At 45.0% G+C, this 20,781-nt stretch overlaps 1 protein-coding gene across 1 annotated transcript; it reads right to left on the bottom strand.

Annotated features, from left to right (window-relative positions):
• Positions 1-11,489: 11,489 nt before the first annotated feature.
• LOC102231479 (docking protein 2-like) lies at positions 11,490-20,781 on the bottom strand. Its single transcript, XM_023343888.1, has 8 exons — positions 20,469-20,781; positions 20,254-20,391; positions 20,008-20,175; positions 17,030-17,138; positions 14,058-14,227; positions 13,195-13,476; positions 12,807-12,917; positions 11,490-12,691 (listed from the first exon to the last, which is right to left on the bottom strand). Exons 1-8 carry the CDS (start codon positions 20,526-20,528, stop codon positions 11,852-11,854), a joined length of 1,878 nt encoding a protein of 625 aa, XP_023199656.1. The 5' UTR covers positions 20,529-20,781; the 3' UTR covers positions 11,490-11,851.

Here is a 20,781-nt window from a genome sequence, read left to right as displayed (position 1 = left end):
TCTTCATGGGTGCTACCCTAGCCTTGGCCATAACTAAAGTGCAATGCACTTGTTCTTCAGCCACGATCCTGATATATGAGCACTGCCCATAGCCATCGTTACATGCATCGGAAAAGTGATGCAGCTCTATCTTCTGGATCGTGCCAAGATTGTTGGGAACAAAGCACCTTGCTATTTGAATGGTTTGAAGATTGTTCAGGTCATTGAGCCATGTCTCCCACTTCGTATTTAGCTCTGGTGGGACAGGCTCATCCCAACCTACACCTCGCTTGCACATTTCTTGCAAGATTCTTTTCCCAGTCAAGATGTAGGGGGCCAGAAATCCTAGCGGATCATATATGCTGACGACTGTGGATAAGATGCCTCTTCGAGTGGCTGTTCTTTCTTGTTGAACCACATTGAAAGAGAAAACATCCTTTTCGATGTTCCACTTAACTCCCAGCACTCTCTGAGCTGGTAGCTCTGCGTAGTTTAAGTCCACGTCCTTGACTTGTGGAGTACGCTCACTCTCTGGAATGCTTTCCAAGACCACTTCGTTATTGCAAATAAACTTGTGCAGACGCAGCTGTCCCTTCTGACAGACTTCTCTTGCTTCATGGACAAGTTGCTTGGCCTTTTCCACGGTATCCAAACTGACAAGACCATCATCCACATAAAAGTTCCTACGGATGAAGCTTGCTGCCATGGGGTACTCATGCTCATATTTGGTGGCGAGGTATTTCATGCCGTAATTCGCACAACCTGGCGATGACGCCGCTCCAAATATGTGCACCCTCATGCGGTATTCCTTGGGCTCACTCGCTGTGTTCCCATTCTCCCACCACAGGAACCTCATGAAATCCCGATCTTCTGGAATAACATGAAAGCGGTGGAACATTTTCTCCACGTCACAGTTGATCGCAACTGGATACTGTCGGAACCGACACAGCACTCCAGTCAAGGCGTTGGTTAAATCCGGTCCCGTGAGAAGGTGGTCATTCAACGAAGTGCCTTCATATTTGGCAGAGCAATCGAAGACAATTCTAATCTTTTCTGGCTTTCGCGGGTGGTACACTCCATGGTGTGGTATGTACCAGGTGTTCCCATCTTTTGATGTTGCATGGACTTCCTCTGCATCACCATCTTTGAAAACATTGACCATGAACTGACCATAGTCCTTCTTGTATTTAGGATTTTTTTCCATTTTTCTTTTCAGATGTTCCAGCCGAACTGTGGCTAAGTGCTTGTTGTTAGGAAGCTGGGGACGCTCTCTGAAAGGCAGAGGCATCTCCAGATGACCATTGTCATTATGATGGATTCCCTCTTTCATAATTTGTAGGAACTGAATATCTTCTTGAGAAACCGTTCCATCTGTAGGATTTGTATCCTGAAAATCTCTCTCAAGAGCCTTAATCGCACATGCAGGTGTAATAGGTGGAATTTCCTTTACAGAGATGCGATAGCAGAATCCTGCATTTGTTCCTCCACCAGTATTAGGCACTTTGGCACCAACCACGCTCCACCCGAGGTCTGTTTTCACTGCATATGGCTCATGCTCCGCTCTGGATACGACTTCTTTCGGTTTTAGAGCTCTGAAGCAATCATAGCCTATTAGCAGTCCAGCAGGACAGTCTAGCAAGTCTGGCAACTCGTCAGCTATACTAAGCAAGTGTGTCCATCCTTTAGCTGTTTTCCGAGTTGGAATGCTGGTCTTCTCCAACGGAATATCGTCTCGAGTGTAAGTTGGTGGTAGTTCAATGCATTCTTCGGAACTGTATCCTCTGACCTTTAACCCACAGGTTCTGTGACAATTCACTATTGACCTGCCAGTCATTGTTGACAACTTGAGCTTAACTGGCTCAGTGTGTGCTTCTAGTTTTTCACACACATCTTCAGTGACAAACGTATTGCTACTTTGTGTATCTAACAGAGCATACACTAAGATCTCTGGGCTACTCTTGACAGTACTAGACAGCCACACTGGGACTATCATTGAAGTGCGGTCAGCATTCACCATGTTCATACTACACGAAGCAGCGGCGGTACTGTCTCTCTGTTGGTTAACTTCAGACTTCTCCTCTTGAACCGGTTCGTCATGAAGCGGAGTTGGATGGCTTTTTCTACAAACATTGCATGTAGCCCTTTTCCGACAATCCTTTGCAACATGGCCAACTCTCAAGCAGGCGAAGCACATTTTGTTGGTTCTCACAAACGCTTTCTTCTCTTCAAAAGTCAGAGCAGCAAACCTCTCACATTTGTAAATGAAATGGTTCTCTTGACAACATATGCATTTTATTTGCTTCTTTGTTTGAGCAGCAGATGAATTATCTGTCGAGCCTGCTGATTCAACTGAATCCTTAGCTGGAGGATCTTTCCTTTGAGCAACCTTTGTTGTTGTCACTAGGGTTCTAGCTTTGATGCGCGTTACTTCTGTGCCTGATTTCTCGTCTGTCTTCTTCAAAGCATGAAGCGAGGAAACCGGGTGGCAGGCAATGCGTGCCTCCTCGGCTAAGAAGTTTGAGAATGCTTCAAAACTTGGGTATGGCTTGCTGTCATCCAATTCCTTGGTGACAATTCGATTCCATCGAGTTGTTGCCCAGTCAGGAAGTTTCTGGAGTAACTTTTGATTCTCCTCACAATCGTCTAGAACTTTAAGACCTGATATATGAGGCATTGCATTTTTGCATGACACAAGAAAATCACTGAACTCTCTTAGTTTTAGTGGCTCTTTTGGTCCTATCTTGGGCCAGCTACTAAGTTTACCCCTAAAGGCTCTTTGCACTATGAATGGGTGTCCATAGCGCTTGTTCAGTGCATCCCAGGCTTGCGTATATGCTTCATCATCACTTCGGTAAAAAGTTCCTTCCAGCACAGACAGCGCATCTCCGCTTATGTATTTTCTGAGATAAAACAGTCTATGTGCTGGGTTTGTACAGCTAGTCTCTATCAAGGCTTTAAAGCTGGTACGCCATTCAGTGAATTTCAGAGGATCACCAGTAAAAACGGATGGCTCCGGTACCGGAAGTCTTGTCATCATCAGAGATTCTTTGAAGGCTTGCACTAGTGTCGCATCATTCAACTTTTGCTCTGACTGTTTTTCAGAACGAGGAGGGACTGGTGTTTCATGGACAATCTGAGCACATGGCACTGAGTTATACTGAGTTTGGAACTGACTTGGAGGCAGAGTTATTTCTTGCCTTTCTCCAGCTTCAACATCCATTTTCATTTCCTCCTCCTCATACACATCATATTCAGCTTGCATAGCTTCCAAATCCCTTTGGTTTTCCAGCATTTTCAACCTCTCTTGTTGAGCAAACACTTCCTTTCTTTGTGCAGCTATTTCTCTCTCTCTGTTTATTTCAGCACGTTTGGATGCTAAGCGTGCAGCTACTTCTGTTCTTTTTATTGACAGTTGACTTCCTGCTACACTACTTGCGCCAGCTCTCGATACAGTAGACCCATATATTGATTTCGCATTGTCTATCTGAAGTAATTTAACGAGTGATTCCTTCACTGCGGCAGCATCGAACTCTTTGCCTATTTCTGAGCAACGCATTTTCAACAGAGCAACTACTTCATTAGTTACTAAGGTGCAGCTATCCATTCGCCGCCTTATGTCGTGGCTTGGTGTGGTCAATGCACGTAAGCTTTCGTACTCCTGCTTTAGGTGTGACTCATATCCTTCTAAAGTAGCTGTCATACTTTCAAGACTCTCTTTGTCACATTCTTTTTTGAGTTGACTCCTAATGTACTGAACCTCACCTTTGAAACTTACATAAGTTAACATAAACTTTCTTTCCTTTTTTGCACTCTCTTCTTTTGCATAGTTAAGCCACTTTTCCGTTGGTCTACGCTCTCTTTCTGATCGCCTAGGTTGTTCAGATTCAGAAATTGGTTTCTGACTCTCTACGCTATGTGCTTGCAAAGTGTAATCAATTTCAACAATGCGTTCTGTCATTTGGTCTCTTAATGTTGCATCTGTTTCATTTCCTAACTTGGTTTGTAAGTTTATTTTTTCTTCTTCAAGGGCCTGAATTACTCCCTCAAATACAAGAGCACTTTCTTCACTTTGATCCATTTTCTGAATTATTAATAATCAAAATCTTAAGCAAAACCTTAACCTCAACTTGTGCTATAAGTAATCCTCAGTATTAATTTCAAATACCAAGCATACACATATAAAACCAAACAAGAAATCCAAAGTAGGAATATCAAGTTCCTTAATAACACAGGCCAGAAATATTCACACAAAATATACACACAATGGCCTTTCACGCTTAAAATTCAAATATTTACAAGTGACAATGTTTCTTATCAACTGAAAACCTGAAAGCCAAGGGCTTGGTAATATCACTCACAACCACGGCGCACTGTTGCTCTCTTGTGATGACTTGTGGAAACGGCGCAGTCTCAATCCTTGTCCTCATTGCACGCCGACACCATATTTTGCAAGTCACTGCAATCGCAACGGTCCGAGCAGATTGCAAGGTTGAAAGACGAGCGGTAGGTAGTTTTCTTTAAGCTGCAGGCGAGTTGTAGTCTTCAAGCTGCAACGGTCCTTTTTCCCTCTCCCCCATCCATCTCAACATGGCTGGCGAGAAGTTTACAGCTTGTTTTCACCTCGCGGCCTCCCTCGATGTTCTCTGTCGTCGAGCTGAGCTGCACACGGTGCACGTGTTCACTGTAGCTGCTCCCAACTTTTTCTCGCTGGTTGATGAAGGTGCAACACTTCGACTGATGGTTTCAAACGTTTTATTAAATGATTTTTTGCCGCATAAACGTCCAAGACCACCGTGAACACTGCAATAAAATACACAGTGACAAATATACATCAATAAACCGTCATGTTCCCTTATATGAATTATTCAAATGAAACTTATTACACATATACAAACACAAGAATATTCCACTCAATTGTCCATACCGTATGCCCCTCCAACCAGAAGGTTAGGAGTTGTTAGAAGTCCATTTCTTCCTTATTTCAGTTCTTTGTCTTTCTTGTTGCCGCTTGCGCACACCAACTGAGTATAAAACGAAACTTAAAGTTCTCTATCAAGAGCATCACGTGACCAAGTGACGACCTAATTACTGAGGTGGTCAGATGACGCCACCAATCAAACGGTACCCCCCAAAATATGTACAAAAAAAGCCCATGTGACTACGTTCGTTACACTGCCAGACTGACTTTACCTCGGTGTCCATGTGTGAAATGCAGGTATGTTTTACTAAATCTCTGTAGCAGATGGCTAATATAAGGCAATTTTATATTAATAGTTTTATATAAAGATATGCTTAATTAATGTTTTTGCATTGTTTCAAGATGCAAGTTTGTACAAGCTAAAATATAAAAATGGCATCTAGTAAATAAAATGTCAGCATTTTATTTTATTTTTCAGAGCATTTTAATTAATTGTGTTACTTTCTTTAAAAAGGACACTCACTGGTTGTTCCGTTGATGTAAACCAAATCCACTATACGATCACTGTAATTTTCAATGATTTTATTGTGGTTACTGTATGATGGGTAATCCTCAGAGCCATGACGCTCTCCACTGTCGAGGAGTTTCTTTCATGCCAGACTGACTTTACCTCGGTGCCCATGTGTGAAATGCAGGTGGAGAATTAAAGAAAACAACTGATGCCAGATTGAGCTCCTAGTCGTTCATCTCTGCACCAAGAAGCCACCAGATCCATATAGGCCACACTTGCATGCTTTTAGTATACTTCCTATATATTTAAAGGTAGTACACTTAATACTTAGTATACTTAAAATGTACTTACACAAATGTAAGTGTGTTTGAAATATACTAAAGTTTTGTTTAGTAACTAAAGTTTTTCACTAGGGAAGTGGAACAATTTTGTAATTTCTATGTGATTATATTAACAAAAACACACAATTTCATTATAAAGTTGTGATTTTTTAACAATAATATATATTTGATCATGTAGAAATTATTCTTTATACAGGGAAAAAGAAAAGAAACTGCTCTTGGGTTCCCCCTGGTGGCCGGTAGTATGAGCTGCAGAGCATAAGTTAGCGAAACAATGCAGCAAAAAATATTATTTAACCGAGAAAAGAAAGAGGAAGAACAGAAAAAAAGATAAAGATTTGTTTTTGCTCGGTAATGTCATTTTTAGCAAACAGATTTGCTAAACATTACATTGTTTATCAAGTAGAAAATAGAAGGTTGCTAACAGAAACTTAGCATGATGGCGACCTTGAACGGTCCGGTTCAGCAGCCTAACATTTAAGCTAGCGTCTTTGTGTCTGTGTGAAACTGAGTTTAACTTCAGGAGTTGATTCTGCTGGTCGGCCCGAAATGTTTCTCAGTTTTTGGTTTCAAAACGCTGCTTACACTGAAAAAAGTGATTTTGGAGAGTGGTAAATATGATCTATACAAATCATATAAAATTTAATAAATTTTTTCAGACAGCCAAGGAATTATAAAATAATGGGTAAATTATACACATGCTACCCATTCGTTAACATTAAAAACCATTACATAGGAAAATACAGTAAAATATAACCACGAATCTTAAGTCCGCTGCTCCAAATTGCGCATGCGTCAGACCGTGTTTTTGAACGAGCGGGACAGAGAAGTCTGCATCCTCTCTGCCATTGAACCGTGAGCTGAAGGTAAGCTATTTACATAAGGGTGCTGTGAATAATAGCGCGAAGGCAAATTGTAATATTTGAAATGATGAGATGTTACACTTCACTTATATTCCATGTGCATCTGTGTAACATGCCATTACTCGAAATCAAAGTTTGAATCTGTCCCTGGCGCCACCATGGCAACTGCAGGTAAGTTGCAATGAAATGTTCGCGGTGTGCTTTAAACAAGATTAGCCAGCATGCATGACTGTGTCTGACCGCTGGTTTAAGGTTAGAAACTAGTCAACGCCAGCGTTTCCTAATATATTGAATGGGCGGCTGTTTAGGCAACACATAGACTGTAAAGCGGATAGTTCAGCTTTTGCCCAGTGGTTAAGGTATAGCTAATGGTCAGTAAGTATCTGCAGGTCTCTGCTCCCACATCACGCTGCACCGAGACACAGCCAGTAAATACACTGCTGTCAACGAGGAACAATTCATTTAAGTCCCGTCTTCAAATACTACTACACTAACATGTGGCCAACATATGAAATGACTGACGTGTTTTCTGTTGTTAGCCTGTTAGCTCCGTTAGCTCCCTTAGCATGGCTGCTAGAGTCGGTCTGTTTAAAAACAAAATGATCCGATGTCCAGATTACCTGCATGTCTCTGTTGTTAAAGTTTAGCGTTACTTCTCAGAGTTTTATTTTTACAATCGGGACTCTGAAGACTCACGTGAAGATGACGTGTCGCACGTCTTTTCCGGTCAGTCGTCATGGAAACAGGACGCTCATCCAGCGTGCTGATGCGGACCAGAGTGGAAACAAACATGTTGTAAAATGAAAACAAAGTACCACTGTATCCACCTTTATGTGTGTAAACACCCACTGTTGCTGCACCTCATTTTTTTAATGTTCAAGTAAAACATTTTAGAATTGATTTTATATTATATTGGGTATTGTTAAAACGTCAGTGCTTAATAAATGTTTTCAGAATCTTGTAATATTGTTTATGAAGCATATAATATCTATGAATATGATCTATAAAACTAATTTTATGAAGAATGAATATTACTCTATGCAATTGCATTGCCTTTATTTTAGTGAGGTAAGTACAGTTATTTCTGCACAACAGACCCTGTCAGACAGACAGACAGACAGACAGACAGACAGACAGACAGACAGACAGACAGACAGACAGACTGCTCTGATCAGAGGAGCACAGAGAAACTGCAAAATATTGACCTTATGTTTAGTTTCTACCTTCATTAAAGAGCCTCAGACTAATTGTGACGTTAGATAAATGACTTGTAACTTGTTGGTTGTTAAAGGGAGAGTGGAGGCTCAATTCCACATCATGGTTTAAAACCAAACCTGCATGATCAGAACCTTGGACCCGGTGTCACAGCTCTCGTCTCTGCGGCATCACAATTCTGGGCCCCGTAAAGCATAATCTCTTGTTTATGAGGTTGTTCATGAGGCTAACATGAAGGTAATAACCTCTGAACTATACATTAGCCCTTATATATTTCTTCTCCCAGGTACATGTCTGATCATTTCTTTCTCTCTTATTTCTGTTGCAGCCAGAGTCTTTGTATGTGGACACTCAGTATTTGCCGTCTCTTCAGTTCCTCTTGTCTGTCCTCCACAAGCAGGGACTCACTGATAGACCACTCTGCTTCTGGGGCTGACACACTCTCCCACGTCCCCACACCCAGTGTATCCTGTACAGGTATGCAAGTTTGCTAAATAAAATAAATAACATTGACCTTAAAGGTGTAGTTACCTTAACCAAACACCTCAGTTATGGGAAAAGGAACTGGAAATGCAAGTTGTGCAACTTCACAACATCAAAAAGATTAGACCTGCTGAAACACAGCAGGCTAATGCATGGGCATTTTGGTCGGGTCCACTCCATCCCCTGCCTCTATGCAGATTGTCCTTGCACTGTCAAGACATGGGGTGCATTAAGGACACATTTATCAAGGCAGCATTCTCAGTCTGTCATTTAAAATTTTATTTGTGTCCTTTTATTTCCTAGATCAAGGAAGAGTTCAGACGTATCACGACAGTTTCCTTGGAGGAGACATTCATGCTAAAGCTTGATGAGTACACACCAAGTCTTATGCAGCTTATGCGTGCTAAAGGAGGGGCTGCTGGTTCCAAGATGCACCCTCTGTTGGACACTTTAAATGACGTATGTTATTTAACTTTTTTTCTCAAATATGTCATTATTGATATACGTGAATTAATTTGTAAAGAATTGCTTTGTTGTGCACAAAGTTGAGCTCCTTACCAACTTAAACTACCCTTTTTTTTAAGCAATTCGGTGTTAGTGTATGTAATTCTCTCCCCACTTTCCACTAACAGTCTTTTCACTAAATTGTATCTCCCTACAGACACAGAGCATTGAGAAAAATAGGGATGCAGTTGTCTGCTGCCTCATTAACTACCTTGGTGAAAGACAAGAAGATCTTTTCCATGACTGCCAGGTATGTCATTGATAACAGATGATTGATTAACTCAAGGGATCCTCTCCTCTTTTGATCACTCCCCTCTGCTCTCCTTTAGATAAGTTGAAATGTATTGAAACAGCATATTCAATAAAATTAAAAATGTGTATCTTTTTTGTTTCTTTCTTTTTAACATGTAGGAATGTGAGGACTACACAGACAAAATAATGAAGGTGATCGTGATGCACAACATCATGGCTGAGGAGGATCCATCAGATTGTGATTGAGGGAAACCAAGTGATGGACGGATGTGGAAGCCGAACATCTGTACTGCTGATGGGACTGATATATGCCCTCAACCATGACTATCCAAAGCAGCTCAAGAACACATTTGAAGCTTTTCAAAAACTTTTTTTGGAACTTGATGGGGCAAAACTACTGAAGAAGATCCACAGCCTCAAAAACAAGCTCATGCAATAGACATACATTTCCCCTCTTATTCCAAGAGGATCTTTTGTCTGGACAGAGAGTTTTAATGGAGTATAGTTTTATATTTTTGTTCTCTTCCCTCCTCTGCTCCACACACAGACACAGAAATATCTGTACAGATGGATACATAAGTATGTTGCAACCTCTCTCAGTTTTTTTGTTGTGTATAAATACACCTGCAGATTTCAGATTTGCTCAGTCACTGTTGTGTGAGGCCGAAGAAACACAAGTAAGAGTTTAGATACAAGAAAATCTTCATGTGATTGGACATCTCTTGCACCTCTGCTCTGATCACCTCACTTCTCCTTTTCTCTGATCTACTCCTTTCTTATCGAGCAGTCTGGATGTTCTAAAGCAGGGATATGTTTTATTGTCCAACATTACTGAAACAACAGTTGAAGTTGTTGGGTTATAATGCAGGTTCATTATTTGAAATGTGTGACACTGTTGTGCTGCAGTTTATTCTGTGTTTTTGTTTTTGATGACTTTATGGATTAAAAACATTGAGAAGGTGTACGAGCTGAATGTCGTTTTTGGGGGTACATCTTACCTTCTCTGAATAAGTAATGGTTATTAACTGATTTTAATTAACTTTGATTTGTAATTATCAGGTATTACCTACTAGCAAACAAGACATAGTTTTACCTAATTTAACTGAGTAAGTAGCTGTTGAATATATACATAAATATGAGGTAAAGTTTACCCAATTTCTTTAAGTATTTCATATATTTTTTGTTCAGTTACTTTATACTCAATATATGGAATTGAATTTACCCCAAAAGAGTCAATGCAAATTGTTACCTCAGATTTATTAGGTAAATTCTATAGATGAGTTTTTTCAGTGTAACGTTGATAACTAAAACTTCTCAATGTTTGATCCTGTGTAGTGTAGCAGTGTGAAGTTATTACACTAGATTGTAAAGTGAGAAGCTATTCCAGTAGGCAATCATATGAACACTGTATAGATGGTTTGTAGTTTGTTTTGTTGCAACCTGAAGAGTGAAATAAACTTCAGTGGAGTTTGAAAACAAAATGTGTGTTTAGGTTTATGTCTTTTTGAACCATGTGGGACCTAATTGTTTTTCTTTTTTGGGGGGGATTTTATTGTAATCCACAGGGGGCCCAGAAAATCTTTGAGAACCGCTGCTTTAGAGGAAGAAGCTCAGACTAACAGCTGCTAGCTTCTGCTGCCACCTGCTGGTGGAGGCCACTCACTGCACATCTGAGCTCCATGAGAAAAGGTCGATCAGAAAACTTCAGCCTGTTTTCACTGATTTTATGTTTTGTTGTCATTTTAATCTCATTGTGATTGTGGGAACCTTTCATAATTCCTCCTTTAGTTTCTAATCTGTAAATGTTTTAGATTATTTATTCCCAGCAGCTGCAGAAACTTTTCATGGTTCAGATCAGGACAGGAAGACAGACTGAAATAGTCCATGAAGCATCTTTACAAGAGATAAAATGATTCTCAGAGAAAAAACATCACATCTCACCCAATCTGGGGCCTAGTCAAAGTCACTTCCTGCATCGCCGCATCAGCCAGAGCTGACCTCTGACCTGAGAGCAACTGTGCTCATAGAGCTGTGACTTTAACAGGAAGAGGCGACAGAGTGCCGACGGCCCGAAGCGAGAAGAGAAACATTCAGACACGACGACCCGATTGGAACCGCCCCGACGGAGATAAACCACTGGCTGCTCCAACATGGAGGCTTCACAGAGAAACCTGTAGAAACACGTCCAGAACCAGGACCGCAGCAGGTTCCTCTGCTGGTGGACCCAGTGACTGGAAGCAGAGGGTCCAACCAGCTCCAGAACCGCAAAGAACCTTCTGGAGTCCTCTAGAAACCTCTAGAACCATCCAGGTTTTGACCTTTCAGATGAAGCATGGGTGAACCTTAGCATTGATGTAGCTAACAAAGCTAATGTTAGCATGCTAACATCTCACTGAACAGATAAAACATCCAACATGTCTGACTTAAAGCTTCATCGGTTCTGTTTAATGACATCAAAACACCAACTACAGCATGAAGACATCAATGAAACGGATCAAAATTAGACAAACACAGGAAATATTTACTTTAGCATAGCTGGTTAGCTGCAGAGGTTAGCAGTCACACAACAACAGCGGCTTCATCTTTACCTCAAGCTACAGTTTTTCAGATGGTTTGCAGTCTGCTGCGCTACAGGCAGCTACAGATTTTTGTAGCTACGGGTCCATGGAGCTACAGGTAGCTATGGGTCCTTCAACTTGGAAGCTGCTTAATAAAGCGTGCTAAGTTACTGGAGTTCCTCCATCCAGCCAGGTGATAGGTGGATGAAACAGCTGCTCTGTCTCCTTTAGGCCATTTTAACGACCAGGTTGTCGTACGGTGAAAACCGTTTCTCCTCCAGCTCCTGCTCTTCGTTGCCCTCCACCTCCTCCTCCTGCAGCTCCTCCTCCTGTTTCTGCTCCTCCTCTTCTTCACTAGCGATGCTCTTCTGGGAAGCAAATGCCCTCTTGGGCCTCCTGGGCACGGCGTAGTCGTCCACGCGGGGGTTGTAGGGATACTCGTGGCCTTTGGGGTCGACAGAGGTACCCATGATCCTCCAGGCGTCTCCTCTCATCTCCTCTGGGTCGTCGTAGACCGAGGGGTGAGGCGCTGCCGGCGGCCCTGTGGGCGCCGCGCAACCTTCGGGCTCGTCGTAGATGTGGTCCACCTTCCCGTACGTGCCGTCTGTTGTCCTGGCTTCACTCCGGAAGATGTTCCGGACCTTCAGCTCGTCGATGCTGTCGTAGAGCGGGTCAGCACCCGGACCGCCCTGATCCGCCGCCAGGATGTTTGACATGATGTTGGAGGAGAGGGTGTCGAAGGGCAGCGAGTAGTCCGGATCCCTGCCCATCACCACAGCGCCACTGCCCTTCTTGTCCTTCTTGGTGGCGCGCCCAGCGACATCCGCCATGCTGATCTGGGAGTAGGTCTGCTCCAGGTTGGGGTTGGAGCCGAGTTTGGGACTGAGGCGGGCGCTGGAGGCGGGGCCAGACAGCTGGCTGCCGCCCGATTCGGGGCTGGCGTTGGGCAACGGGCAGCTGGAGATCATCTTCACCTGGCTCTTCCTGGGGACGGGGAGGCCGCGGGTGTCCAGGGTCAAACTCTTCACGCCGGTCAGCATTTTATCCACCGGAGGCTCCAGACAGGCCTGAAGACAGCAGGGGCCATCCAGGTTAAAGGTCATTCTTATACATCAACAACATTCCTGGGGCATTTAGATGTTTCATGTTTGTTTATCCTGTAACTCAAGTACTGAATCCTACCAGCTGAGGGCGCTGCTGCTGCTGTGAAGAGTTGGAGCTCTCAGCATCTTTGTTATGGATCTTCTGCAGGTGTTGAGGCTCCGTCACCATGCTGTACACACCTTCATCACCCTGCAGACACAACAAAGGTTGGACTCCAGCAGGAACAGCCAAGAGTCTCAGCAAGACACAACGTCCTTCACAGGAAGACGCCTAAACTCCTGCTACCTCGTTGAGTTTAAAAGTTTAAATTAATAAGTGAATCTGTAGGAGAAAAACTGCTCACAACATTATAAATACAGCTGCATGTTTCATATAAACAGTGCTTTTGTTCAGAAATGCCAGCTTTTATTCTGAAGTTCCTGCTTTTATTCTGAAGTCTTTTCTCTAGTAATGCCCCATGTTGTACCTGTTGGACCTGGACGCGGGGCTGCTTCTGTGGCGGCGGCGTCCGGCTGTGGCCCAGCGCGGGGTTAGCGGGCGGGGCTGGCAGGGTGAGGTTGTGGTGGTTGGGGCCGGGTTCTGGAGGCATCGGGCCCCCTCCAGAGGTCTGTCTGTGGGGGAGGGAGATCTTCTGCAGGTTGATGGCAGCCTCGACGGCCTGGAACAGCAGGTTTCCCTGTTTGGTGTCGAACTCGAAGCTTCCCTCGCCGGAGTCACACCTGCGACCCGCCTCGAAGGAGAAGGTGGACTGGAGGGAACAAAATGGTTGTTTAGCGTTTCTGTCTGCAGGTCAGCAGTCCTGGACTAGAACAGCGTCAGAAAACCTGCAAGTGTCAAATCATGACCAAATAACAATCAGTTATCTTCCTGAAGACATTTGTTCTGGACCCACAGAGGAGAAGGGTTACCCTAACCGTGGCCAACGTTGGTCTTAACATCTAAACATCAAGATAAACACAGACGGGATCAAACTGGAAGGAGAAGCATCTGGACGCCATTAACAGGCAGGTTGGGACAGATGGATGAGACGACAAAGGACAGTGTCCATCTACCTAAAGACATGAGGAGCTCAACAGATTGGTCTCCAAGAACCAGAATCCCAAGCTTTAACAGAAAGATCGGGTCAGCGGTTCTGATCTGAAACCTGCCCTAGCTTCCCCTGCTGATGAACCTAGCCTCTGTGTCCCAGTCTATCCTGAGGACAGCAGAGACCCAGATAGTAGACCCCGCTCAGCAGCCCAGGTGAAGCTGCACCGCTCCCTGTCCCGCTCCACCCTACCCTTGGCTTTGAGGAAGACGTCAGACTCGTGTTATGGTTGTGTGCGTTACCTTGTCCCGTCCGAAGCGCCGCAGGTACCTGTACGGCCAGGTGTACAGGATGTCCCCCGTCTTGTCCATCAGGTGCAGTGCGTCCATGTCTGCTCTCAGGACACCGTCCCCCTTCAGCCGGCACCGATCCGACGCATCCGTCCTCCGGACAGATACTTTGAAGTCCCGCACTGCGTCACACAAAGCGTTTGATAAATTCACAGTTTGATAAATAATTTGTGAAATATTTGTGGCATGTGACGCCGTGCTGGGGCCAAGTCTCCAGAACTCTACAAGCCTCTGAAACACAACGACTTAGTGACCTTCTATTGGTTACATGTGTTGATTATTTATTCCATAATTATTGATTCCATTTTTCCCATTAAAGGGAAGATCGTGTCTGGCAGGAAGAAATCTCTGTGGAGAAATGCTCCACTCGTGAGAAGTGAAAGAAACCTTTGTCAACTAGCGTAAAACTCGACTTCCAGCTCACTACAAAATCTATAAAGGTTCGTATCTTTGTAGATCCAAAGCTGTTGGTGAACTCTGAAAGGAAACGTTCTAATCTGAAATTACTAACCAACACATGGTAAACCTGTGTAGAACTTTATCAAGGCCAGAGGACTCCAAAGCTACATCCACCTGCCGATGGTGGAGAGCTACTGGATAGTAGCCATAGCTGCTCTGAGGAACTCCGACAGGCTTCACCAACTAAAGCATCAACAATGCTTCTGCCTTGTTTGCCGAGCTGACAGGTTGACAAACTCAGTTTGGCAACTTATTGGCAGAGAAAAAAAAACTGAAACTGAAGAAGTTTGATCTGCACATCAACACCAGTATCAGTGTAGCCGGACCACTTGATTCTCATCTGCCTTCAGTGCCACATCAGAGCTTTCTCCCATTGAGAGTTTATGCTGGGCCAACCAGCGAGCAGAAGCCAGGAGCAGAGGCGTCCATTTTCTGCTTTAGAATCAGTTTGCCTGTAGATTCAGGCAGCGGGAACTCGTTCAGTCCGAGTTTTTCACGCTTCCAAATGCGGAGCAATTAAAGTCAGAGCAAGAGGAATGACCAGGATGTGGTTCAGCTTGGGACAGGAAGTAAACATTCAGAGCCAGGAAGTAAACACAGACAGGAATTTGCACTGAGGGATGTTTTTTACAGCACATGCAATTTCCGTTTAGCTCCGTAGCGTAGCTTTCTTTGCATCATGGTCAAACCTTAGCAGGCAGGTCAAATCAGACTCTATCTTTTCAAACTTCAACAGATTTCAGTTGTTTCTCCACAGCTGAGGGTCCAGGTCTCAGCTGACCCTGAGGCCTGGCAACGCACCAAATGTAGAGGAAACGGCTTCATTTCACCAACTCAACCATGAAACCTTGGAAAAAATGATAAATCCATCATCCCTGAAGCAGCTTCACTTCCCCTGGTGAGCATCTGGACCTGCAAGTTCTGCTGGTTCTGCTGGTTCTGATTACTTTTCCCAGCAGTCAAACTGAAACTGATCAAGGTGCGCCACCTATAGGCACAACAAGCTAGCAACTAATTTGGACCCTGGTTCTTCGTCAGGTCCAAAACCCCAGACAACTGGTCCAGAACAGGTTGCAGCTTCAGCGTACCTCCTTGTCTTGTCTCAAGTTCTGGTTCTGGATGTGACAGAGGAACTTCTGGGTCGGCGGCAGTAGCTTCGTCTCAGATGAACTGAAGCTGTTCCTGTTCAGGGAGCTGCAGGTGCTGCAGGAAGTGGAGCAGCAGCTTCTGGAGACGTTTGTTCTGACCTCAGACCTGTGGCAGAACCGCTCAGAACCGCTCAGAACCGAACGGCTAAAAATAGAAACATGACTTCCTGGATCGGCTTCCTGAAGCTTTGAGCTGCTGAGTCGGATGTTCAGAGGAAGATCATCAAGAACCAGGAACAGAATCAGAACTAGGACCAGAACCAGAACCACTCTGACTGAGAGTGTCCGGTCCAGACACGCTGACTGAACCGGATCAGAACCGGTCACTTTATAAGAAGTGCTTAGAGGAAACTCTGAGCTTCTCATACTCATTTCATGTTTTCTCACTTTTAATAAAACCGTCAGTTTGTGGTGACAGACGACCTGCAGGTCCAAACTGAAGACAACAGCTTCCTGGTTCGGCTGATGTCAGCGTTTCCTGCTGAGAAACAGGAAGTTTGTCCCGCCAAGATAAAAGCTGAGGTGTCTGCGTCGCTGCAGCGCTTGGCCGGCCTGCGACCGCAGCAGGAACCGGCTCTGAAAGTTTCCACTACGCTGAGCTGCAGCACCGACCGCAGTGGAAACTCCTGCAAGGCTCTCAGCCGGTCGGCAAGCTATTTCTGTCCTCAGGACCAAACCAGAACCGGCCGGTCCAGAGATCCAATCTTCAAATCCCACAGAGATGTTCTTTGTGGAATGATCCAGCTGGACCTAGTTCTGGTCCAGTTCTGGCCGGGTTCTGGTCCAAATAGCAGAAATGTTCAAAGTTTTTCCGTGAGTCAGCAGAACATCTTGCTGGGTCTGATGGGTTGGTGCTGCAGCCTGGTTCTGGTAGAGGTGCTGTCATAATGTGGGCCGGGGCGCCTCTTGAAGACGGGTCAGCTGCGATTCTGACCCATTCCTAACAGGACGCTGAGGACACGTCTGCAGGTCCATCAGAACCAAGTACAACCCATCCTGGGTTCTGGACTGCGGGAGCCAGAACGAGGTTGACTCATCCAGAACCGAGAGTAGCTCAGATCAGAGGTGAAAGGTCAGACCTCCGGTGCTGCTGGGATCAAACGTCTCTTTGGTTGATCAACCAGGCGAGGCAGCAAGAAGTGATGTTTGGTTTACACCGCAAACAGGAAGTCCCGAATGCATACAGGAAGTCCCGAATGCATATAGGAAGTCCCGATGGCATACAGGAAGTCCCGATGGCATACAGGAAGTCCCGATGGCATACAGGAAGTCCCGAAGGCATACAGGAAGTCCTAAAGGTCTGTGACTCCGTCCTACCTTTCTCTCGGCCGCTGTACAGGGAGTTGTCCTCCATGCCCTCCTCTTCCTCCACCCGGTTTCCTCTCTGCAGGCTGCCTCTCTTGGCTCCGCCCTCCGTCCAGCTCATCTGATGGACAGAAATCGATTTATCATCACAGAATTGTCTGCATAGAACCAAACAATCGCTCTGATCGACAGGAAATACGTTTTTTTAACACATTTCTACAAACTGATTAACCTAATCCAGAACCCAGAGCCTCCAGGTCTGACGGACCTTCCATCAGAACCATCATCATTATTATTAAAATATATATAATTTTTATTAGTTTTAGTGGGTATTTTTCTGGTCCTGGTCCTGGTTCTGGTCCTGGTCCTGATCATGGTTCTGATCCTGGTTCTGGTCCTGATCTTGATTCTGGTTCTGATCTTGGTCCTGGTTCTGATCTTGGTCCTGGTTCTGATCCTGGTCCTGGTTCTGATCTTGGTTCTGATCTTGGTCCTGGTTCTGATCCTGGTTCTGGTTCTGGTCCTTGTCCTGGTTCTGATCTTGGTCCTGGTTCTGGTTCTGATCCTGATCTTGGTTCTGGTTCTGATCTTGGTCCTGATTCTGATTCTGAACCTGATCTTGGTTCTGGTTCTGATCTTGGTCCTGATTCTGATCCTGATCCTGGTTCTGGTTCTGATCCTGGTCCTGCTTCTGGTCCTGTTCCTGGTCCTGGTTCTGGTTCTGATCCTGGTCCTGCTTCTGGTCCTGTTCCTGGTCCTGGTTCTGGTTCTGATTCTGATTCTGGTCCTGGTCCTGGTTCTGGTTCTGATCTTGGTCCTGATTCTGGTCCTGGTCCTGGTTCTGGTCCTGTTCCTTGTCCTTTTTCTGGTTCTGATTCTGATCCTGATCCTGGTTCTGATTCTGATCCTGGTTCTGGTTCTGGTTCTGATCTTGGTCCTGGTTCTGGTCCTGGTTCTGCTTCTTCAGTCTTCGTCGTCTCTGATTGGCTGCCTGGACTTCCTGTTGCGCTCTCTTAAAGGGGAAGTCGAGATGTGAGTCAAGAGGCCGGCTGTCCGTCAGCATCCTGCTATTTTTACCAGAACCTGCTGACCCGGTCCGCCTGCAGGTTCTGAGCCCAAACTGGATCATGAACTGAGAACACGAAGCAGAGAAATGAAAACTGTAAATCCTCTGAATGTCGATAAAATATCCACAGAAACATTAAAGATGTTTATTTCGTCACGCCTCTAAAAAACGCTACAAGTTTAAATTTGTCTGCTGAAATAAAAACTGTCGCTTTCTTTAAACTCCTGGAAAACTTTGAGTCCTGATCTCAGCTCAACATCCCAGAACTTTTCTGCCTTTTCTCCTATTTCTGGGGCTTGAGGCTCCTCAGATCTCGTGACTTTATTTAGGACGTTTCTGTGTCCTGGGCAACATTTCACCCAGAGATTCGATCTGATTCTGACTTCTAATGACATTGAAATCTGAGTACAGATTGAGGTTTTATTCAGTGCCATTCACACGTCATCTGCAGACGAGGTAGTAACTAGTTACATTTACTTAGTTACTTGAGCACCTTTTTGAAAAAAAAAAGTACTTGTAGGAGTAGTTTTACTGCACCGCACTGTTAGCCTTGAGTATCATGAAGAATCGCTGCTCTTACATGAGTTGCATTTCTGGTTCCACAGTGAAGAACTTCTGAATGAAGAACAGAAAAGTTTCATCCAAAAATGCATCAGACCAGCAGTTTTTGTTAGAGTGAGACCTCTCGTTTGTAGAGCAGCTTTGTTACTGTAATATTTCTATCTGGTTCTGGTTCTGCTGTGATGCTCTGGGTCCAAACAATTGATTCATAAACTGCAAAAACCTGACAGGGGAAGGATGCTAATGGGAAGGGCATTAATGCTCTGACCAATCAGAGTCCAGTGAGTCATTGTGGGCTAGCAGCTAGCAGACGTATTAAACTGCTACAGTTCATCACTTTGAGCCGTGTTAACCTTGTTAAAACATGGCGGCTCAGAAATGTTCCTGCGACGTCGTTTTTCAGGGACCTAACACTATATTTCCAAACATATTCTTTTGATGAGTTAATATTTTATATTAATAAGAGGCATTTGGACTAACAGGAAATTAATATTTATAAGTAGAGCTTTAAGGACATGAAGTGTGGCCCCCGGCTGCCCCCCAGGAGATCCGGCCCTGCTGAGACTGACCGCAGCGCCGCGGAAACAACTAAAGCTGATTTATTTTCTACCATCAACAGATCGATGTTAATATGATACCTGATTGCTGCATCATTATAACCTGGATGGCTCCAAACTTCCTGCTGTAAATTCTGACCCGACTGTTTCTGGACCAGAACCTCTGAACAGAACCTGATCAGTGGATCACTGATCTGATCAGGTAAAGAAACTCTGAGTTATTTTAACCAGGATGTCATTTAAATCTCAGATTAAACCGATTTCCTTCCTTCAGAAATGATCAACATCCTGTCCAGCAGTGGAGCTGATAATCTATAATCTATAATCTGTAATCTAATCCATGATGATGATCCTTCATAATAAAGTTAAAATCCTTCATCTGATCCAAAAGCTGCAGCAGAAACTAAAAGCAGAGATCAGATTCCCTGATAATCCAGATTAGAATCTCACAGAGAAACCCTCAATAATCAGATCCTGATCGGTTCTGGTCGGTCCAGAGGTTCCAGCAGAACCGTCTGGTACCACACTGCAGGTTCTACTGGTAGAATGGGAGGAAAATCAGTTTGGACCGGCTGAGGTTCTGGTCGTGATCCAGTTGATCACCAGAGGACCATCAGAAGTTCTGAACCAGAACCAACCCTTTGTGACCCCTGACCTCAGCTGGTTCTACCTTCAAAGGACGGGTCCGGCTCAGAACCTGTCTCTGACCTTCTTCCTCTATCTTGTCTGCGTGTCTGTCAGATCAGAACCAGAACCGGCCTGTGGGTCAGACGGGTTTGGGGCCGATCAGAACCGGGTGTACCTACAGGGAAGGCGACCTCACACAGCCGATGGGTCCAGTCGTCCAGCTGGTTCCGATCCGCGGCGAACACGAACATCTTCTCCGTGGTTTCCACCAGGAAGGCCCCGGTGTCGCGCGGCCCGCCGTCCACCTCCACCTCCGAGACCCGTATGCAGTCCGCCAGCCGGATCACCTGGGGGCCGTGGAAACAGGGGTCATCGCCGTGGAAACGGGGGGTGTTATCTCCATGGAAACGGAAGAGGGCGGTTACCTTCTTGCTCTCCTGCTGCTTGCGCAGAGTCTTGTCGTTCTTCTCCACGTTGCCTCCGTCTTTACACTCAAAGAACTCCATCCTGGAGATGGAGCAGGAGCTCTCCCGGTACAGGACGCACCACACCCGCTTCCACTTCTGCACACACAAACACAGTCAGAACCGGGCCGCCAGAACCTGTCAGGTTGACCCACAAGGTTCCTGTCAGGGTTTACCTTCCCGAATCGCTGCTGCTGGAGGAAGAGCATCCCCTGCTTCCTGATGTCCTCCTCCATCGCGCTCCACCCGCTGCTCCACCGTCCTCAGGGTTTCTGCACCGCCTCCCTGGTTCTGGTTCTGGTCAGAGGTCCGGGTTTCGTCTGTCTCCACTGTCTTCTCCTTTTACCTCTTTAAACTTCTGCTTTCCTCCTCCTGCAGCTCTTCTGGGTCTGCTCTGGTTCTGTTGGACCCGTGTTTCGGTTCTGACCGGTCTCTGGTGGCTCCGGTCCAATGGGTCTCGCTGCTGAAGCAGAGTGACGTTCAGGGTGT

This window comes from Xiphophorus maculatus, chromosome 12 (assembly GCF_002775205.1).
Source record: "Xiphophorus maculatus strain JP 163 A chromosome 12, X_maculatus-5.0-male, whole genome shotgun sequence".
NCBI lineage: Eukaryota > Metazoa > Chordata > Actinopteri > Cyprinodontiformes > Poeciliidae > Xiphophorus > Xiphophorus maculatus.
The sequence above is the reverse complement of the archived record's forward strand: the minus strand, read 5'-3'. Positions and strand labels throughout refer to the sequence as shown.

Coding starts and splice junctions, on each gene's coding strand:
- LOC102231479 (XM_023343888.1), bottom strand. CDS start 20,528: ATGGAGGAGGACATCAGGAAGCAGGGGATGCTCTTCCTCCAGCAGCAG. Junction 14,228..17,029: donor GTACAGCGGCCGAGAGAAAG/GTAGGACGGAGT, acceptor TGTGTGACGCAG/TGCGGGACTTCAAAGTATCT. Junction 12,918..13,194: donor CCCGCGTCCAGGTCCAACAG/GTACAACATGGG, acceptor TTGTGTCTGCAG/GGTGATGAAGGTGTGTACAG.